At 43.0% G+C, this 20379-nt stretch overlaps 1 protein-coding gene across 1 annotated transcript; it reads left to right on the top strand.

Annotated features, from left to right (window-relative positions):
• The first annotated feature begins 10684 nt into the window (after positions 1 to 10684).
• Positions 10685 to 20196, top strand: LOC145423794 (uncharacterized). Its single transcript, XM_080296629.1, has 3 exons — positions 10685 to 13887; positions 16793 to 17641; positions 19000 to 20196. The coding sequence occupies exons 1-3, from the start codon at positions 13870 to 13872 to the stop codon at positions 19585 to 19587; spliced, it is 1455 nt and encodes a 484-aa protein (XP_080152755.1). The 5' UTR covers positions 10685 to 13869; the 3' UTR covers positions 19588 to 20196.
• The last annotated feature ends 183 nt before the right edge of the window (positions 20197 to 20379 follow it).

Below are 20379 nucleotides of genomic sequence, written 5' to 3'. Positions count from 1 at the left end.
CCTCCATGTCTCTTTGCATTCTTTGTCAACATTAGATGATTGTGTGCAGGAAGCATGTTTTGATAGTGTGATTTGGCCATCTGAACATAAAACTATGCAGGAAGCATGTTTTGATAGTGTGATTTGGCCATCTGAACATGCTACCTAAATAAAACTACGCAGGAAGCATGTTTTGATAGTGTGATTTGGCCATCTGAACATGCTACCTAAATAAAACTATGCAGGAAGCATGTTTTGATAGTGTGATTTGGCCATCTGAACATAAAACTATGCAGGAAGCATGTTTTGATAGTGTGATTTGGCCATCTGAACATAAAACTATGCAGGAAGCATGTTTTGATAGTGTGATTTGGCCATCTGAACATGCTACCTAAATAAAACTACGCAGGAAGCATGTTTTGATAGTGTGATTTGGCCATCTGAACATAAAACTATGCAGGAAGCATGTTTTGATAGTGTGATTTGGCCATCTGAACCTAAAACTATGCAGGAAGCATGTTTTGATAGTGTGATTTGGCCATCTGAACATGCTACCTAAATAAAACTACGCAGGAAGCATGTTTTGATAGTGTGATTTGGCCATCTGAACATAAAACTATGCAGGAAGCATGTTTTGATAGTGTGATTTGGCCATCTGAACATGCTACCTAAATAAAACTACGCAGGAAGCATGTTTTGATAGTGTGATTTGGCCATCTGAACCTAAAACTATGCAGGAAGCATGTTTTGATAGTGTGATTTGGCCATCTGAACATAAAACTATGCAGGAAGCATGTTTTGATAGTGTGATTTGGCCATCTGAACATAAAACTATGCAGGAAGCATGTTTTGATAGTGTGATTTGGCCATCTGAACATGCTACCTAAATAAAACTACGCAGGAAGCATGTTTTGATAGTGTGATTTGGCCATCTGAACATAAAACTACGCAGGAAGCATGTTTTGATAGTGTGATTTGGCCATCTGAACATGCTACCTAAATAAAACTACGCAGGAAGCATGTTTTGATAGTGTGATTTGGCCATCTGAACATAAAACTATTTAGGTAGCATGTTTTGATAGTGTGATTTGGCCATCTGAACATAAAACTATGCAGGAAGCATGTTTTGATAGTGTGATTTGGCCATCTGAACATAAAACTATGCAGGAAGCATGTTTTGATAGTGTGATTTGGCCATCTGAACATAAAACTACGCAGGAAGCATGTTTTGATAGTGTGATTTGGCCATCTGAACATGCTACCTAAATAAAACTACGCAGGAAGCATGTTTTGATAGTGTGATTTGGCCATCTGAACATGCTACCTAAATAAAACTACGCAGGAAGCATGTTTTGATAGTGTGATTTGGCCATCTGAACCTAAAACTATGCAGGAAGCATGTTTTGATAGTGTGATTTGGCCATCTGACCATCCTACCTAAGTAAATCCCGTTAGGGAGCATGTTCTTAACGTCCTAGCGAAATAACTCAAAGTTTTTAAGTGTGATTTGGCCATCTGAACATCCTACCTATACGACGGAGCCATTAACTACGTAAGGTAGCATATTCTGATAAGGTAGCACGGATTGATAGACAAGACCATAAATTTACGCTACGGTAGGATGTTTTGACAAGGTAGGACGTTTTGTCAGAACAACGGCATTGATTAGCCTTCCTTCTATTGAAGAATAAAGGGCTTTGGCTGGATCTGCCCCTTTGACCTAGGTAACAGCCACGTCACCAGGCTCCTGATTGGTTGTCGCGGCGCGATTTTACGCTGGAGTTGAGATTTTTCCAACTCGAGCGGGGGACGCGAAACGCGTGTATGCACAAAATGCAACACACAAACTCACGCGCGTGGTTTTTTTCGCGAGTCAAACGCCTGAAACGCGCTACACTCACGCGCGTTTCTGGCGTTTTGGCGACGCAAATCTGCTTCCGAATTTTCGCGGGAGCCGCAATCGCGGGTCAGCGCGCCTTTCCATTGACTTTACATGTAAGCCTGACGCTCCGCCTGCCTCTATCGCGTTCGGTGTGAACACACCGTTAGTGCATCATGAAACACAGCTTGTTTAATCAACCCATGAATGCCTCTGTTAGCTACACAGAGTTGCTCAGAGTGCTTGTGTTACACTAGCTAATCTACTCAGTCACTTTAACAGAACTATTAACATTCACATCTCACAGAACTGATTTGATTGGAGCATTACAACACGTTTGCACAGAGCATAGGAGCGCACTGACTCTGCTTCACGAGCGCTCCACCTAACGAGCGGGCTCGCGGTGCGGTCGCGCGGGACACTCCTCTGGTTTTCTCCCGTGTTTACATATAAATAACTTTGGCGGACCGCCTTAACTCTCCCATTCACATTAACCTGGGTAACCATGGTGACAATAAACAACATTTTCGGTGCGAGCACCATGTACCGACCTGTAAAAGCAGGTGAAGAGCAGAGTAAGGAAGACACGATGCGTCTCTGCTTTCCTCCAGAACGTGTCTGAGGAAGCAGCGGAAGGTGGGCTCCACTTACTGCTCCCCGAAACCCCGGAGCAAGCACCAAAGTTCCGCCCTCACTGCTTTCTAACATAAAATGAATCCCTGTTACATGGATTTTCTATCCTCTTAAAGAAACTGAAAATAAATACATATAGCAATGAAAAATGTCCCGTTACATGAGTGTTTTACACAAAATAATATTCATGTGCTCATTCCCTCACAGGGGTGCCACAACTACACTGCTGTTTTGACAGAGACACAGTGTGTTTATCTAACTTGGCTGAAGCCAAAGTTCTCCAGACAAATTCAGTCTGTTTCTGCCAAGTGTGAACTCACTGGATGAGCGCCAGATACACAGAATCAAAAAGGGATAAATTACTTTTCTTATGTCATGTTCCCGTCACAAACTGGCTCAAGGAGAGGGGAAGCAGGAGTCCACAGATGAAATGTTCCTATAAATAAAGTGGAATTTATTCAAACTTTACCAAAACTTCAACACATCAAATACAAGCAGTTCAGCAGGGAGTGGATGTGTGTTGCATGTGCCAGGTGGATGCAGAGAGAGGCCAGGGCCACGTTCAAACCTGAACACGCTGCACAGTGTTTTGTTCCATTTGTTAGGGATGAATGAAATGCTTCCTTGAAAGGATGTGTGCAGTCACCAGTGGGCGTGGAAGCATGTGCGCCCTCATTTGGTGGGTGTGCAAGAAAAGTCATCCTGTCACACAGCAATGCCTACATAAATCACACCACTCTGCTTAAAATAATAATGTTTAGTGAAGCAGGTGAAGCAAAGGGCTGCTTTTAATAGGCTGGGAGACCCAGGTGTGCTGCTTTAGCTGCTGAGCCTCTTATGACAGAACAGCGGAGAGTGGTAAGAAGGGAGGAGGGGGTCTGGCTGTGTTTGTGAACGATAGATGGTGTAACTCTGGGCATTTCTCTATCAAAGAGACGCTATGCTGTAAGGACATTGAGCTGCTAGCGGTTAGCATGAGACCGTACTATCTACCACGAGAGTTTACACACGTGATTATGATAGCTGTGTATGTCCCGCCCTCTGCTAACGCTGCAGCAGCCTGTGAGGTCCTGCACACTGTAACCAGCAGACTCCAAACACAGCACCCTCAGGCCCTTTTCCTGATCTCTGGGGACTTTAAAGATGATGTAACCATTTAATTATGGTTACATCATTAATTATGTAATTAATTATGCAAAATGCAAAACGCTCAGCTGTGTCTCCAATCAAAGCTCTGTAACTTCAGAGGTGATGTTCATATGTTGACTAATGGTTTTCTTTCATTTTTGATGTACTGCAGAATATTTGTATAAAATCCAGGCCAGGAACATCTCCTTCATGTGTTTCTGTGTTTTGTCTTCAGCTACGTTGACACAAAGGCCTCTGCTGTGACGCTCACACCTTTGATAAAGTCTGGAGAGTGTCAGCTTCCTGTTTATAGATACAAAAATATGTAATGTTGTGAACTCTGGCCGCAGCGGCGCAAGAAAAAGGAGAATTACGGGAAGCACTCACAACAGGTAAAATCAAAATAACAAAGTAAAGTAGGATAAAATAAAAACAACAAAAGAACAACACAATATACTTCCCCGTACTATTACTGCTAACCTCTGTTAACCTAGTAACTCTTACCTTCTAACTGACAGCTGGTCAATAAACGAGCTCCATAAACGCTCCATATTCACCTTTACATGGAATATAAAGGGAAAAGAAGAAACACAGTGCTGTGTCAGCGTTACACATATAGATATATCCTTGCTTTTAATACATTTGAAGGTGGGTGGGAGAGGTGCTTCTCCGCGTAGTCTACGGTCTCTTTGGGATCGCTAAAGCTTTTCCTCACATCACCATGGCTCACTAACAGCTTTGCAGGGTATAGCAGTCTGTACCTGACGCCGGTCATCCCACGTAGTCTTCCTCTCATATTTGCAAATGCGGCTCTGCGTTTCCAACAGAGGGAGGGAAATCTGGAGGATGTTTATTTTAAAAAGCCTTATACATCAGGTTCTTGTTCTCTGCAGCTTTCAGCAGAATCTCCTCACCAATGTGGTAGTAGTGCAATCTCAAGATGATGGGCCGAGGAAGATGACTTTGTTTGGGACGCTGGCGATTCGCTCTATGTGCTCGATCGATGAGGCTTCTCCTCGAGAGATAGCGCCTCCGCCAACAGGTGTGAACCAACTCAGTCATCTTGGGTCCCTCTGTGCCTTCTCCTGCAGTTCTTAAATGATTCCTCCTGGAGCGCCTCAAGAGCTCCACATCTCTCATCTAACTTCTTTACCTCCGCAGACAAACGCTCCACAGTGGCCTGGAGAGTGGCGATGGTGTCAGAGTGGTTCGAGGCACAGTCCTGCAGTTCAGTCAAAGTGTTATCATGCCTGGCCACGTCGCTTTTTATGTCCGAAATTGAGGGCTGGATGCTCTGGTTCAAGGATGATATCTCGCCTCCTATGGTGGTAGAAATCTCTAATATGCAAGTGTCCAGTGCTAGTTAGTTAGTTCTAGTTCTAGTGGTTAGTGGGGCTTTATTTGATGATTCTAGTGTGTGTTACATTGTTGTCATATTGTTGAGTCGCAGAGCTGCACAGTGTTACAGTTTCTGTAGAGTCTGGTATAAGGAACTCAGATCCCTCTGTGAATAATGTTCACTGAAACTGATCTGTAGTTAATGAACTAGTCAGGATTTACACTAGAGAACGTTTCTGCCATTACATGGCCTGTATTTGTAGAGCGCTTTACTCGTCCCTAAGGACCCCAAAGTGCTTTTTTGCCCAAGTACACAACAACCGAGACGGTCCAAGCCGGGGCTCGAACCGGCAACCTTCCGATTACAAGACGAGCTGCCAACTCTTGAGCCACGATCGGCCCACATATTGTTGTCTTTTGCTGCAGACACCAAGTGTTGAGATCCTGTCTCAACCTCCTACATTCTTCCAGCAGGTTACACATTATTTTTGTATTTGGAATCAAATATATGTGTCAGTTGGGCCTAGTGCAGGGGTCAGCAACCTTTAACACCCAAAGAGCCTTTTGGACCCGGTTTCCACGCAAAGGGTCAGAGTTCGGGAAAACACTGGGAGCCGCAAATACTTTGTGACATCTAAAATGAAGATAACACTGTGTATATTGTTTTTACCTTTATGCTTTGTGTGAACAACTACAGTGTGTTGCTTATGAAATCCATGAAGTGCTACAGAGAAAATTACATTTGATTTATGTAATGAACACATTTTGAGCTCTTAAAGAAACATGACAAAGGAAAGCTGAACTACAATGATCCATGTAGCAAACACAAACTGTTATATCGCCTTTGGGCTTTTGGAGCCTTGACCTGACTTTTAAAAAAAGCGCGTTCATGCAAACATCATCGGCTCTGCCGTGATATGTTTACAACGGGACTTCTGCTCCTGAACCTCTGCGCACAGCGTCTGCAGGTCGGGGCTGTACGAAGTCACTTTATCTCTACAGGACTGTAAGCTGTCGTCTGTGAGGCGTGAGCGTGTTTGTTTGAACACAGTTCACGGTGGAGCTGCTGACATAATGTGGATCCAAGATCCATAACTGGCCTACCTGGGGCTGAAAGCCTCCATAAATGCAGGCGTTTCGGCGGCTACACCGGCTTCCACGAGTGTGACGCTTATTTTGAGAAAATAATAGAATATAAATGTATTTTTCTATTTCAATATCACAATAATCTTCCAATGTAGAACTACAAGTTAAAAAAGAACTAACATAAATCAAATCCACTTCAGCTAAATCCTTCTCATTTATTTCCATCTTACATGCTGTGACTGCAGCCATTCCCACATCTCTGTGAATGGGACTCATGGACATGGATCAGTGGTTGTTGATCAATGGTCCTGAGAATCTGCATAATTAAGATGAAGGAACGGAGCTCCCAGCCCATCGTTCCTGCAGCTGCAGGGTTCAGTCTTTATGCAAATGTCCTGTTTGTAAGACTGAAAGCTGCAGCTGAGACTGAAGACGTCACCTGATGATGACGACACGTTTCTCCCACAAAACGCTGCGTCCAGATGAACAGAAGCAACAGACTCACTTTCCTGGATGATGGAGATGCATCAAGACTTCATTGTGTGTTACTTCTCATTCAGCACAGACACATTATTCCTGTCAGGTCATGTCAGCTGTCACTCAGTACAACTGTGAACAACACAAACTTCTCTTCAATGTGTCACAGAAACACTAAGTGTGAGAGCCTGTATGACACACAGGACAGACTGGAAGCTCTGCTGGCTGCACAGCACTTTGTAGCAGTTTTCCAACATGTCCTCCACCCGTGATGTCAGTGGTGGGACCCCAGTCACAGCACTCAGCACCACCTCCTTTAAATGGATTTATAGCAGTTCCTCCCGTTACTCGGTGCAACGCTTCTTAAATGTGTTTTTGCAGGATAAAACACAGCAGGTGGTGTAGAGAGGACGTCAGCTGACGGAGCAGAGGGAGGCAGACTGTGGATAAATGACAGAGTGAGAGGAGAGCAACCATGACAGAAGCACAGGTGTGGCAGATAGAAGTGGCTTTATAGACACTTATTGTCAGTCCTCGTGCATGCTGTGGAAATAAGTGTCTGTGTCATGAGGTGACATGTGAGCTTATCTTTGGTCAATAAAGCTGAACGACCAGTTTTCACTTTGCTTCTTACGCTTGTTTAGTGACGTCTGGGTTTCTGTGGAGCCCGAATTTTGATGAGTTCTGGTGAAATCATCTGAGATCATCTGAGCATCGGTGAAGAGTCAGCAGAGAAAGTGTGGGACAGAAGTTTGCTTTGGACACATGGACTGAAATCAAAAAGGAACAAACAGGATTTCCAATGGACAGTATGGAGAAGTGAAAGTACACAAAGGCTGTGCTGGAACACGTGTGTTACACTTTTTGACAGCTGAGAACAAAACACAATATTTTGCATCATCTCTGCAGTGTCTCTTCTTTCCTCTGCTGTTGTGCTTTTAGCTCCAAACTGTTTCAAATGCTTTGTCAGCAAGCTGACCTCTGACCTCTGCAGTACTAACTCCTGAGCCGTACAAAGAGCGGGCGTTTCTGACCTTTGACCTGCAGCTGTATGTCTCTCAGTCTCAGTTCTTCTCTCCGTCACTGATGGAGCAGGTGTAGTTGCTGCTGACAGTCAGTGGTTTGTTTTCTCAGAGTGAGGCTGAAGTCTGAACTGTTCAGAGCATCAGGTCTCATCAACGTGCGCTGCTGTAACGCCGCTTTGTCCTCTGAGATCAGCAGGTATGAAACCTGAGTGCTGACAGAGCAGCATGTTCCCCCTCATTCACCTCCACCACCACAGCCAAGGCATGCTGGGAAACTGAGGACACACAGACGGAGAACTGAAGTGTCTGCTGTGTGTTCATCTCAGAGTCCTCACAGGTGACACATTAGCTCCAGAACACCAAGCCAGGTGTTTGAAGCCTGACAGGGATTCTTCCCATCCAGAGGGAGGATTTAGCTGCACAACAATGAACATTAGTGTGTAGTTTAGAAACACAGACTGTGCCTGCACTGCATCTAGTGAAGAAAAGTGTTACTGCCAGAGAACCAGGCTCCTTTAAAGCAGCTGATATTAAGGTTGAAAAATCAACAATAAGCTGATGTAATCAACGTTTCACAAAATGGTCAGCAGCTAAAATCTGGAGCCGTTCTTTGCTGGTAATTAACAGTTTGTTCTTGTTAGCTAATTATGTCATTAAAGGTAGCAGCAGAAGCCTTGTGTTGAAAGCCCATTCACTCACACATTCACACAGTATGTGTGTGTCTGTGTTACACTGTGGACATCCCTTCTGTTGGAGCGCCATCTTGTGGGAGGTTTAAGAAATGTTCTTCTTGTAAATCCAAACTGATGCACCTCCATAGCAGACTGTGGAGGCTTTCAGTGACATGAAGACTTGATTTCTACTGTCATCTTCTCCTGTGACACAAAGCACAGCACGCTGAACATGGATGAACTGAAACTCCCAGCATCTGACTGAGGAAAAGCACAAATCATTCTCACACTGACTCCTGCTTGATGTTAGATTTGCTTTCAAATCCTCACACTTTCATATGAAGCACTAAATGGGCTCCAGACTGTTTATCTCAGCTTCCTGTCAAACACACTGCTGCTCACACCGAGGCTCAGTTTACTCCTCCAGCCTGGCTTAACCTGCTGTCTGTTAAAAACAGTCCCACACTCCTCTGTTTAATCCTTCTGATCAGACTCTTTGATTTTGTATTGTTTTTACCTGAAGTTGTGTTTTTGACATGGTTCTGTCTGTGAAATAAAGCTCACACACACACTGCTACAGTCCTTCATACACTTAGAAACCAAGCTGCTCCTTTCCTCAGTGCTGACACATAAAGAAGAGTTGGTTTCATATCCAACACGTCTCTGTTCCAGAAAACAGCTTCAGCAGCCTCTGAGTCTGAACTTGGAGTTGGTTATAAGCCACAGGCCTGTGTGCACAGCAATGAGCAAATATAATGCAGTAAGTGAAACATGGATGTGTGGAACAGATGATCCCAAAGGTTGATTCTGTTCATCTGGACGTTCTCAGTGAAACATTTGGTCTCTCGGTCAGGTGACTCCTTTAGTCTCAGCTGACTGCAGCTTTCCAAACCTTTGTCACTGGATCACTCACTTCATCTCCAACGTGTCCCTGACACAGACAGCTGGAGCCGTTACAGCAAAATCATTGATCATCGTTTTTAGAACATTAGCTGGTGTTGGTGGGCAGGCTAGCAGTGCTAATTGTTAGCACTACTTCTGCTGCTCTCCCTTTGTCTCTGTTATTGTTGGTCTTTAGTGAACAATAGAAAGTGTCTTCATGAGACTGTTGCCTAATGTTCAAATGTAGATAACACCACCTGCACCAACCTGTTACACAGCACAACCCTCTGGTGTAGCTTTGGCTGGAGCACATATTGGCAGCTCCAGTGACATCACCACTCCATGGTGACATCATCTCTACAGACTGTGGCTGTTACATATCCTCACCTGGTAATAATAAGACTGTCCTCAGCTGCACACAGCTCCAAGATGAACAAACTGAAGTAAATACAAATTAGAGTTACCATAGATTGAAATCTTGTAATCAGAGCTAATTCTTAGTGAAACTCTCACAACATCATATCCTGATCCTGGGTTAGTGTCTCGGTCTCAGATCACAACATCAGCACAGGCTTGGCTTGGGTGAGGTATTGAGTGGTTCTTGTCCATGACAGCTGCAGGTACAGTGCCATCAGCCATGCTGCACCACATGTCTGCCCAGGAACATTAGTGTGGCTGAGTCTCATGTAAACATTGTGCTAAAGTGGTGGGAAAGTGGCTGCAAGCTGGCTGCACTGTGTCCAATACTCTCAGTATGATATCCACAAACCTCTGAGTGTCACAGAGTGGGCCTGTGCTCAGCTCACTGTGCCCCATTCAATTCTACTTGCATAGTTTTACAAGTAAAATTAAAAGTTGCTCAATGATAAGTTATTGTAGTAACAACTAAGTCCATGGTCATTATTTGTTAATAGGAGCTTAAAGCTTCTGCACCAATCATGGAGCAGCAGGTTTAGAGCATGTGGATCTACAAAAGTAAGTCCCAGTAAGATGGGCTGAGCCTTACATACTAGAAGAAACATGTCATTCCCAGCAGATGAAGCGCCCTTTAAAGCAGGATCTCACTTTAAACCTAAAGAACTTGCTATGAGCATGCAGTGCATTCATGGTTATTATTCATACGATTGTGGGGAGCTAATAAAGTGCAACTATCACATTACATTTTATTATTAAACTGTTGTTAACAATCCCTTCACTTCTGACACACACACACACTTGTGCAATGAAGAGTGATCCACACACACATGCACACGCTTGTGCAATGAAGAGTGATCCACACACACATGCACACGCTTGTGCAATGAAGAGTGATCCACACACACATGCACACGCTTGTGCAATGAAGAGTGATCCACACACACATGCACACGCTTGTGCAATGAAGAATGCTTTACTAACAGATGCTTATGCTGACATGCAAAATGCTGCACACAAACATCCAAACACAGCATCTGTTCCAACAACAAGAAGCCATTGATTGTTTATTGGTTAAATGCGTTTCATGTCACCCAGAGGGCATTTGTGCAGATTTAGGGGACAGGGTCTAAAGCAGTTTGGTTATGAAAACAACGTCTGTGCGTGACGTCTGTTTGTGGCTCAAGGCCTCGACTGAACTGTGTGCTGTGCTTCACACGGCCTGATAAGGAGCAGTGGCGCAGAGTGAAAATTATGAATTAACGGTGTGAGTCTTATTTCGGAGCGCCACATTGTTGTGATTGAGATTTAATTGTGTCAAGAGATTTATTCTAAAGACACTTCTTCAGCTGAGAATATAAAGGTAGAAACACACAGACGCTGCAGCTTTTACTTGCAAGGGCATGATCACAGATGCTCCCACCAGAGTGGGGCCTGTGATGTGATGACAGCGCTTGGAACCATAAGGCAACGAAAAACTGTGAGAAATAATTTAGGCTCTGCCTGTGAATCACTCTTTGCTTCTCTTCTTCCTTCCATCCCATCATTTCATATATTACTCTGCACTTGCTGTCTATGTGAGAACAAGGCACAACTTGCTATTGCAATAAACTATAATCTAATTATCCACACCTAACAACTCTTGCACTTAATCTATAATAAAATGATGACAGAAAAATGTTATAGCCCTGCCTTTAGTAGCCTCACACAGCTCCTACTGTTTCCTCCTCATGTCCTTACCAGCCATGTCTGCACAATGTTATATCATGAGGAATATTTTTTTTTTAAATCCATCTAAATAAAACACACACATGCACGCACACACAGTGACACTTTAGACCTTCTTCAGAATACTGTATATACTATGGGCATCATGGTGCTGATCCAGAATCCTTACATTATTATTTATTACTAGAGCTACAATAATAAAGCAATGAGGAGGGGGAAGTAATAAATATGAAATAATGTGTTTATGATGATTCCATTTGTTTCACTATCCACTCTGTGCAGGGCAAAGCTTATTACATGTTTAAACTGTAGAGATACAATCATTTTACTGCTGTAAAATCCAACTTTTGTCTTATTTAAAATATAAATCTAATATAATCTGCTTCTTAATGTATGTTCTTTAAAATACAGCGTGTGTTTTTTAATATATTATAATTATAATAATGCATAATTATGGGGACATGCATATTAGATCGTTTTTTAGTGAAATATAATCCCCCCAGAAAGGCAGGAAAAGCCCCGGAAACTTACTTTAAAACTAAATATGTTCCCTAACACGGTGACAGAGCTACAGACCCATGACAGCCTTACACAGGTAGCCAGCAGCTGTGACCAGCACTACTTGTGCAGTTCATAAAAGGACAGGTAATGTTTGTCGCGCTGTTGCACACACAGCACGCTCGTTTGTTTCAGTTCGTCAGTTGCAACAAGACAGCTTACCAACGTGTACGTAATAAGCTAACACTCCTGTGTGCTACACACTACAGTGTGCGCTGTACACCTACTTACTGGTTGTGTCGCATCAGTCTGTGTCTCTGAGTTAACTTGTGTTTCTCCTACAGCTCCGGACCGCTAAAAATGCGCGTGCTCTTTGTGAGCTCGTTCCCGGCTCGTAACCAGCGCGTTCTGCCGTCAAGGGCGATCATTGGTTAAATGTGATCATGTGACTGATGCAAGCCAGATCCTTTTATTTAGCAAAACTGTGATTAATAGTTAAATATTATTGTTGAGGGGCACAGACAGGACTCCGCACAACCACACACATAAAAAAATAAAATAATAATTTAAAAAAAGAAGTTGCCTCAACAAAAGGGCACATTGGGCACCCATCAGGAAAGGGGCGGGTGCTCAAGCCCCTCTAGCCCCCCCCCTCTGCACGTGCCTGCTGTTAGGTTAATTGTGCTGATCCTCGGGTTGGGGGATTTGTGTTTGTACTGGAGCGCAAAATTCAAACCAATGGAAGATGGACAACAAAAGTTCAAAGCCATCAGGTGCTCAGGTTAGAAAAAAGAGAAAAGATGCAGGTAAGCAGACGTGTGATTGGATAATGGCAGCTCATCCTGAACCAATCAGACTAAACTCCAAACAATACATTATGTTACAGATTTTAATATTAATTAGTCATTGTTACTTGTTGATTTGTCCTTTTCTCATTGTGTGACGAATTATGACGACTGTTTGGTAGCTGTTATTGTCTCTCTCTCTTCATGTGTGTTTCTCTGGTGAAACAATAGTTTTGTGTTAATGTTAGGGCTGCACGATTTTGCATAAAATGAGAATCACGATGTTTTGGCTTAGAATTGAGATCATGATTCTCTCATAACAATAAATAAACATAAAACAACAAATGTCTCACGTTTTGTTGTTGCAGCAAAATGTTGTCCTGCTTGAAATTCCGTCTCCACCGTTGCTCGACGCTGCGTGTACAGAGCAGGTAGTGCAGCAATAGAAAAATAGTTGCGGGACGGCACTGTGTAGCGTTTGTCTAGGGTGTTGATCGTTTTCCTAAATCCCTCGTTTTGCACAGTGTTGATGGAGCCATATCTTTGGTCAGGTGATAAGTGATAGCCTCCGTGATGTCTTTGTGCCTGCGGGAGTTCGACGTGTATAGGGAAGCGCTGTATAAGGTTCCCGTTATTGATGTTTGGGTGGTTGACCGGGACGGATTTTCTCCTGTCACTTTCTCGTCATCCCTGACGTGCTCTCCGTTGTTTTTCCCTGCTAATTTTAGCATCACACGGCACAGCTTCTGTATCACGTGGTATAAGGCTCCGCCCTTGTCATTTGTTGAGCAGGAAGAGTGAGCGCTTGTTTTCATGCAGAGTACGTCCCGGATCAAAATGTGAAGTTTTACAAATCACCACTTCTTTAGTGAATATCATTTCAGTCTCAGACAATCTCGTTTCTCTTACAGAGGTTGAATGCACCTTCTGCGGATGGCGGTACCACACAGTGTGCGTGGACTTCCCCTGCACAGAAGGCAACTACAAATGCTGTGAATGCTAAATAAACAGAAACAAATGATCCCTGTTGTCTTTGCTTGATGATTGGTTTGAGTCTTGACAATCCACATTGCTGGCGTTGCATCTTTCAATGCCAGCAATGGCAGGTATCAGTGCTCAAACCTTTTGTGTTTGTTTCCAACAAGTTGCCCACCTCGGGAAACAAAAATGTGTTCTTTTACTTGTCAGATGAACATATGAGACACTTTGACTCTTCAGTGCAGTGTGGAGCCTAACAAAGATCTGTTTTGTGTCCCAGCTGATCAGCAGGAGGAGGAGAGTCTGACGGAGCAGCAGAGGAACATTTTCAGCTACTTGGACTCAGCTCAGCCACTACAGAGGAAACAATGAGCTCAACACAGAAGGTGACAGACAGAGCAGGACCATATGACCAAAGATATTTATCACCATATACATTTGAACATTTGCCATAACGATGTAGCTGACGATATAATTGACACCAGACAAAATACTTTACAGCTGCACAACTTTATTAAAAACCCATCAATGTATTTTCACTGAAACAAGCAGCTGTTGTTTATGTGCATTAAAGTTATATAAAAATGTAACAGTGCAAATGCAAATTCCTCGCTGACAGTTTAACCAAAAGGCGTTTCCAGTGGAAACTGGCCGACACATCCTGAGCATAACCATGTATAATATCCACTAAACTTCAGAAGAGGTTATACAGTCGTGGCCAAAAGGTTTGAGAATTGCATAAATATTGGAACCTGGAGAAGTTGCTGCTTAAGTTTTTATAATAGCATTTTGCCTGCACTCCAGAATGTTATGAGGAGTGATCAGATGAACTGCATCGTCCTTCTTTGCCATGAAAACGAACTTAATCCCCAAAAAGCCTTACCACTGCATTTCATTGATGTCATCAAAGGACCTGCTGAGACCATTTCAGTGATCGTCTTCTTAACTCAGGTGAGAATGTTGGCGAGCACGAGGCTGGAGATCATCATGGCTGTATCCCGATTCAGGTTCTGCAGCTTTAAAGTCCTCAAGGGCCGCGTACTCAAAGACCGCTAAGGCCGAAGTGCGAGGCTCGTAGGCTCGTGAAATGGGATGTCTAGCCTCCGTCGCGCTGCCCAGGTTGCCTAGCAACCATGATACTAACAGCTGGAAACGTTTCATACAGCTTTGTTTGACAGAAATGAAGGAGAACATATTTAGTTCATTTGTTTCTACATGAGCTCTGTGTGATTTGATGAGTATCTGAGGCTGAGACCACAGGACTGTGAAACATGATTGTTGGGCTTCATTTCTGTGCTGAACAGTCGTTTAAGATTAGCTGTAAATAACAATTAGCTGATGTTGTTCATGAGACTAAAGTCATCTCACTGTGGTAATGTAAATATAATATGGCCAATATTATAGTTATTATATTAATCACTTCACTCACAGACAAGTATCTGTGACAGTGTGTATACAGATGTATCATATATAAGAGACAAATATTGTTCATTTAATATGTTGGTACTAAATGTGGCTCAATGCTTACATATATGTGTAAAAAGCAAATGTAGGAGCTGTGATAACTGTGTCTGATAGAATGAAGAGTAGACTGATATATGAAATATTCCTTTATTGGGTGAGAAAATCAGACCCTGTCATAACTGCTGTAAGTCACACAGAATAGATATCAGAGCCTTAAACAGGCTGACTTCTGCTAAATGGGTCAAACTGGGCAGAAAGTCTACAAACACATAACATCCTTATAGAATATGATGTAACACTATAGATCAACTTAGCTCAGAATATATAAAGCATATAAACAGTTACAGCAATATGATGCAACAAACACAGCAGCTACTGATCCAAAATACTCAAAGCTTCATAGAACTGAAACCAACATTTATTTTAGCTCCATTCTGCTGCTGATACAGACTTTAGGTTTCTGAACATTAAACTTGTTGCTGCCTTTCATAGTGTGTAGCTTGAAGGCCCTGAGTACTCTGAGTACTTTCTCCCACACTGAAAACACTGGGATGATCACATTATTTGAACATTACCTAATAAGACTGATTCAGCACAGACAGTTATGTTAAACTTTCCTAGCAGTCCTTCACAAACAGGGAACAGTCTGTCTATTCTCTCCATCTGTCAGCTGCTGCTGGCTCTTCCTCCTCCTCTTCCTCACACACTGCTGAGTTTGTCCTGGTGGATCATCAGGGCTGCAAAGCCTCACAGATGATGTGCAGCAGTGGCTCCCTCAGTCTGTCCTCACTCTGGACACTTGCAGTCGTCACACATGGAAATCAAATGTGTGATAAGCTGCAGGATTCAAACACAAGTGTAACTTATAAACACATGTTCATACTTTTATTCCACAATCAGAGAGAAAGAAACAGAGAGTGCAGGACAGACAGACAGGTGACAGTCTCAGGTGTACACACTGCTACACAACAGCACCAGAGAAGCAGGATTTAGTGTTTGTGTTATTACGAGTGTAAACAAGAAGAGTTCCAGATGGTGCAGTGGACACATGTGTGACTGCTGTGATTAAAGCATCTTTCTTTCAGCTTAACGAGTGAACCGTCAGCTCGTTCAAACACACGTTAAAGTGCGTTTGGCTCGACACCACCGAACAGAGGCAGCAATATAACACAGCTAACATTAACAGTGCAGTGGATCCTGCTTGTGCCGTGATGTTCAGGACTGCAAACCGAGCAGCATCACTGACTTTCAGCTTGTTGTGTTTGTGGATATATGACTGACTTTAATTATCCACAAAATCATCACATTCTCTGTCAGATTAAGGTCGACTATTGAACGGCGTATATTTTAAAGGCTTTAAAACCAAGTTAACGCTGAAAGTACAAACATCACTAATGCCACATAACTCTGCCGACAAGGCATAGCTATGGATATGAAATGCTCTTTGTGTATCACTTCTTCATTATGAAAGATGTCATTAATGCACTAGTAATGTCTCATCTGGAGTATTGTTCAATCATTTGGTCAGCAGCTAATAAGACAGATCTTAACAGACTTCAGTTAGTCCAGAATAAGGCGTCCAGATTAGTGTGAAGATGTTCATACTATACTAATATTGATAAAATGCATAATAACCTTTCTTGGATTAACAGCAGGTTGGATGTAATGTGTTAGAACTACCAGCAGGTGGGGATAAGAGACCTTTAAGGTGTTTGGTGCCACGCTCCACCTTCAGGTTTAAAACTAGTGTTAATGGAGTTTGAAGGTTGAGTTTGTTCCACGACTGCATTTCACTCACTGCCTCTGTTTGTATCTCTGTCACTGCAGGACCAACATGGAGCCAGAAGTCAGCGCTCTCAGGAGGCCGACAAACCTCACAGAAGAAAGGGAGAGAAAAAACACACCTGTGACGAGTGTGGGAAGGGTTTTACAGTGAGGGCTAAACTAAAACGGCATCAGGTCATCCACACTGGAGAGAGACCGTTCAGCTGTGACATGTGTGGAAATTCTCTTTCCAGGAAGGGTTCCCTAAAACAACACCAACTCGTCCACAGTGGAGTTAAAGCGTACAGCTGTGATCAGTGTGGCAGAGCTTTTACTCACAGTAGCAACTTACAGAGGCATCTAGTTACCCACTCTGGAATTAAGGCATACAAATGTGACGAGTGTGGGATGGAGTTTACTGTGAGGGCTTCACTAAAACAGCATCAGGTCATCCACACTGGAGAGAGACCGTTCAGCTGTGACTTGTGTGGAAAGTCTTTTTCCTTGAAGCGTTCCCTAAAACAACACCAACTCATCCACAGTGGAGTTAAAGCATACAGCTGTGATCAGTGTGGCAGAGCTTTTACTCAAAGTAGCAGCTTACAGAGTCATCTAGTTACCCACTCTGGAATTAAGCCATACAGCTGTGACATCTGTGGAAAAACTTTCAGCCAGAGAGGGAGCCGAAATAAACACCTACGCATTCACACCAGACATGATGTGTACTGCTGTGAACAGTGTGGCAAACAGTTTATAACTCACACACACTTACAACAACACATGTTTACCCACACTGAGGAGAGACCTTATCAATGTGACCTGTGTGAGAAGACTTTTAAAACTCCACATCACCTGAGACGACACCAACAGATCCACACCAGAAAGAGACTCTATAAGTGCAGACACTGTGAGGTATGTATTTATATTGTTATCTTGTCATTTTAGCCTGACTGTTTGGAACAACTCTGCTCATTAAACTGTGTTAGCATGTTAGCAATTCTACTGCATGGAAAAGCAGCTCTGAGTGATTATTCAGATTTTCCTTTCAGTTATGATTTTAGTATTACTGTAGTATTATGGTGGTAGTAGGGATGGGTATCGTTTAGGTTTTATCCGATACCGGTGCCAAATCGGTACTTTTGAAACGGTGCCGGTGCTCAAACGGTGCTCAAACCGGTGCTTAAAGAATGGAGAACACTAAATTGGTCCAAAAACCTCTCATGTTCAGCTGTTTTTTTGTAAAAAGATAACAATGTTAGCCTTTTCTGCAGCTATGGGGCATATATGGTATCACTCTTGGCTGGAAGCAGTGCTTAAACAATGGAAAAAACACAAACTTTGTCCTAAACCTCTCATGTTCATCTGTTTTCCACTTTTTCTTTGGTCATTTTAGCCTTTTTGGCCAGGGTGAAGGGAGTATCTGCCAGCAAACAAGAAGACAGCCGCATGTAGCTATGATGATGTTTGCTAGTTCACCTTACATGCATTAATGTAATAACGTGGTTAGCCTACTCAACGTAAATTACACACGACCAACATTAAGCTACTCACGCAGAGAAGAACGGCTGCTGCTGCCATCATCATCCTCATCATTTCTGCTACACTGGCAGGGCTAGGGGCCAGGACTCTCCTCTTCGTGTTTTTGGGGGATGTTGCATAACAGGCAACCCACCCGCAGTAGATACGCTCAGTGTTAGGTCTCGCAGCAAGCTATCAAATACAGCGCATTTCTCGGCTTTTAAAAAAAACGCTGTGCGTCGCCGGGTGTTTCATCGGATTTGATGTGTTACCTCCTTTGACAGTGTCACAGTATCAGCTTAAAGCACTTGTTGCAGGCTGCTGAGTTTGCATCTTTTGCTGTGAAGTACAGCCAGACTTTTGACCGCTTCGCTTTGGGCATTTTTAATCTGTAGCTCTGCTCTAAAAGAACGTACGTACCTGGCCCCGCCTACTATCCTCGGAAACGTAAAATGATTGGCTGGAATCCAAAGTGTGTGACATCTCAGGAAAAAAAAGCACCGAAATGTGCGCTGCTTTTCGGTCTGGTTACTACCGTTTATGTCAGAACCAGTGCCATGATGGCACCAAGTTGTCACCGGTACCCATCCCTATGTGGTAGTATTGTAGTTATTGCAGCCCAGTAAACTGAGTGTGTTAACTGAAACAGTCAAATGTAGTTGGACGTCTGCAGAGATGCTCTTTATTTCAGGCGACGTTCAGGATACAAATGTTGAAGGACTGACTTACACTGTCTTTGTGTCTTTGTTTAGAAGCAGAGCGACACAGATGGATCCAGTTCTCAACCCTGTCATCACTGTGGTGGTGGGAAAGACTTTCATTGTGACCTCTGTGGAAAAATTTTCAGTCGGCAAGCTGCCCTTAAAACACATCAACGTAGACACACTGGAGACAAACTGAAATACTGCAAAGAATGTGGGAGAAGCTTCACCGCACCAAGTGATTTAAAAAAACATGAACTGATTCACAGTGGGGTTAAAAAGCACCTCTGTGATCAGTGTGGGTCATCCTTCACCACTGCAGGCGAGGTTAAATCACACAAACGAGTCCACACAGGAGAGAAACCACACAAGTGCAGACACTGTGAGAGAAGCTTCTCACAGTCAGGTCATTGTAACATTCATGAACGTACACACATGGACGGAAACTACAGCTGTGACCAGTGTGACAAGAGCTTCAGGAATCTCAGTTCATACTCTGCACACAAACGATCCCACGTTACTAATAAACTGTTTCACTGTTACACAGAAAGATCCTCTGGTTTCTGTGTCAGACTCAAAAAGCTTGAGATCAGGCTCCACAGAGTTCAGATAGAATCATTTAAACTTGTGTTGAACTGAACTGGTTGCTGGGCTGAACTTCTACATAATACAGATCTATATGGGATCTTCTTTTCTGTTGTTTTACTGAGTCAGTTTTGTCCTTTTTTCTCTGTCCTGGTTTTGCTCGTCTGTAAATGATTGAAACTCAGTCAAATAGTTCATTGTTCTCCAGCAAAACGTTTTGGAAACTCATGTTTAACCTTTAAAACTCTGACATGTTTTAGCACACAAGGCTTCATCGGGGAGTTCACTCATGATTGGACCATGAGAACAAAGGTTTTTAGTTCTTTCAATGAGAGTCTTGGAGATGTTTGATGTTTCTGTTTTTCTGAAACCACCTGAAAGAAAAACTATTTTTCTTGCTTTATGTAGTGTGGAAGTTTTTAATGTTTCTTCATCTGTGATGTTCTTGAATGTGTTCACGTGAAGATGGTACAAATAAACTGTCCTTTCAGCTTTAGCTCCTAATTTATTCATTATTTATGGATGTAGCACAGCAGCCGTCTCTTGATTAACACATGGAGGGCTCGGGATCTGATGGTGTCGTCTCCCTAATTTGCCCACTCAGTAAATCTCACTCATGGCCAAGAAATTGAAATAAACCTTGTTTCCCTGCTGGATAGTGATCCACTGTAACTCTGCTCCTCCTTCCTGTTTAGGATTTCTGTGGCTGAAGTAAAATTCCCTCCATCCATCACTTATCCGGCGCCCCCCGTGTGCAGCAGCCTGTTACAGCAGCTCTGCTCATTCTGAGTTTCTTTCTTTCTTATCTTTTTCTTCTCGTAATTTTTTATAACTAACGTATCAGTA

Source organism: Astatotilapia calliptera, chromosome 3 (genome assembly GCF_964374335.1).
Source record: "Astatotilapia calliptera chromosome 3, fAstCal68.1, whole genome shotgun sequence".
In the NCBI taxonomy this organism is placed as follows: domain Eukaryota; kingdom Metazoa; phylum Chordata; class Actinopteri; order Cichliformes; family Cichlidae; genus Astatotilapia; species Astatotilapia calliptera.
Note: the sequence above shows the minus strand (reverse complement) of the source record. Positions and strands in the feature narration are given on the sequence as shown.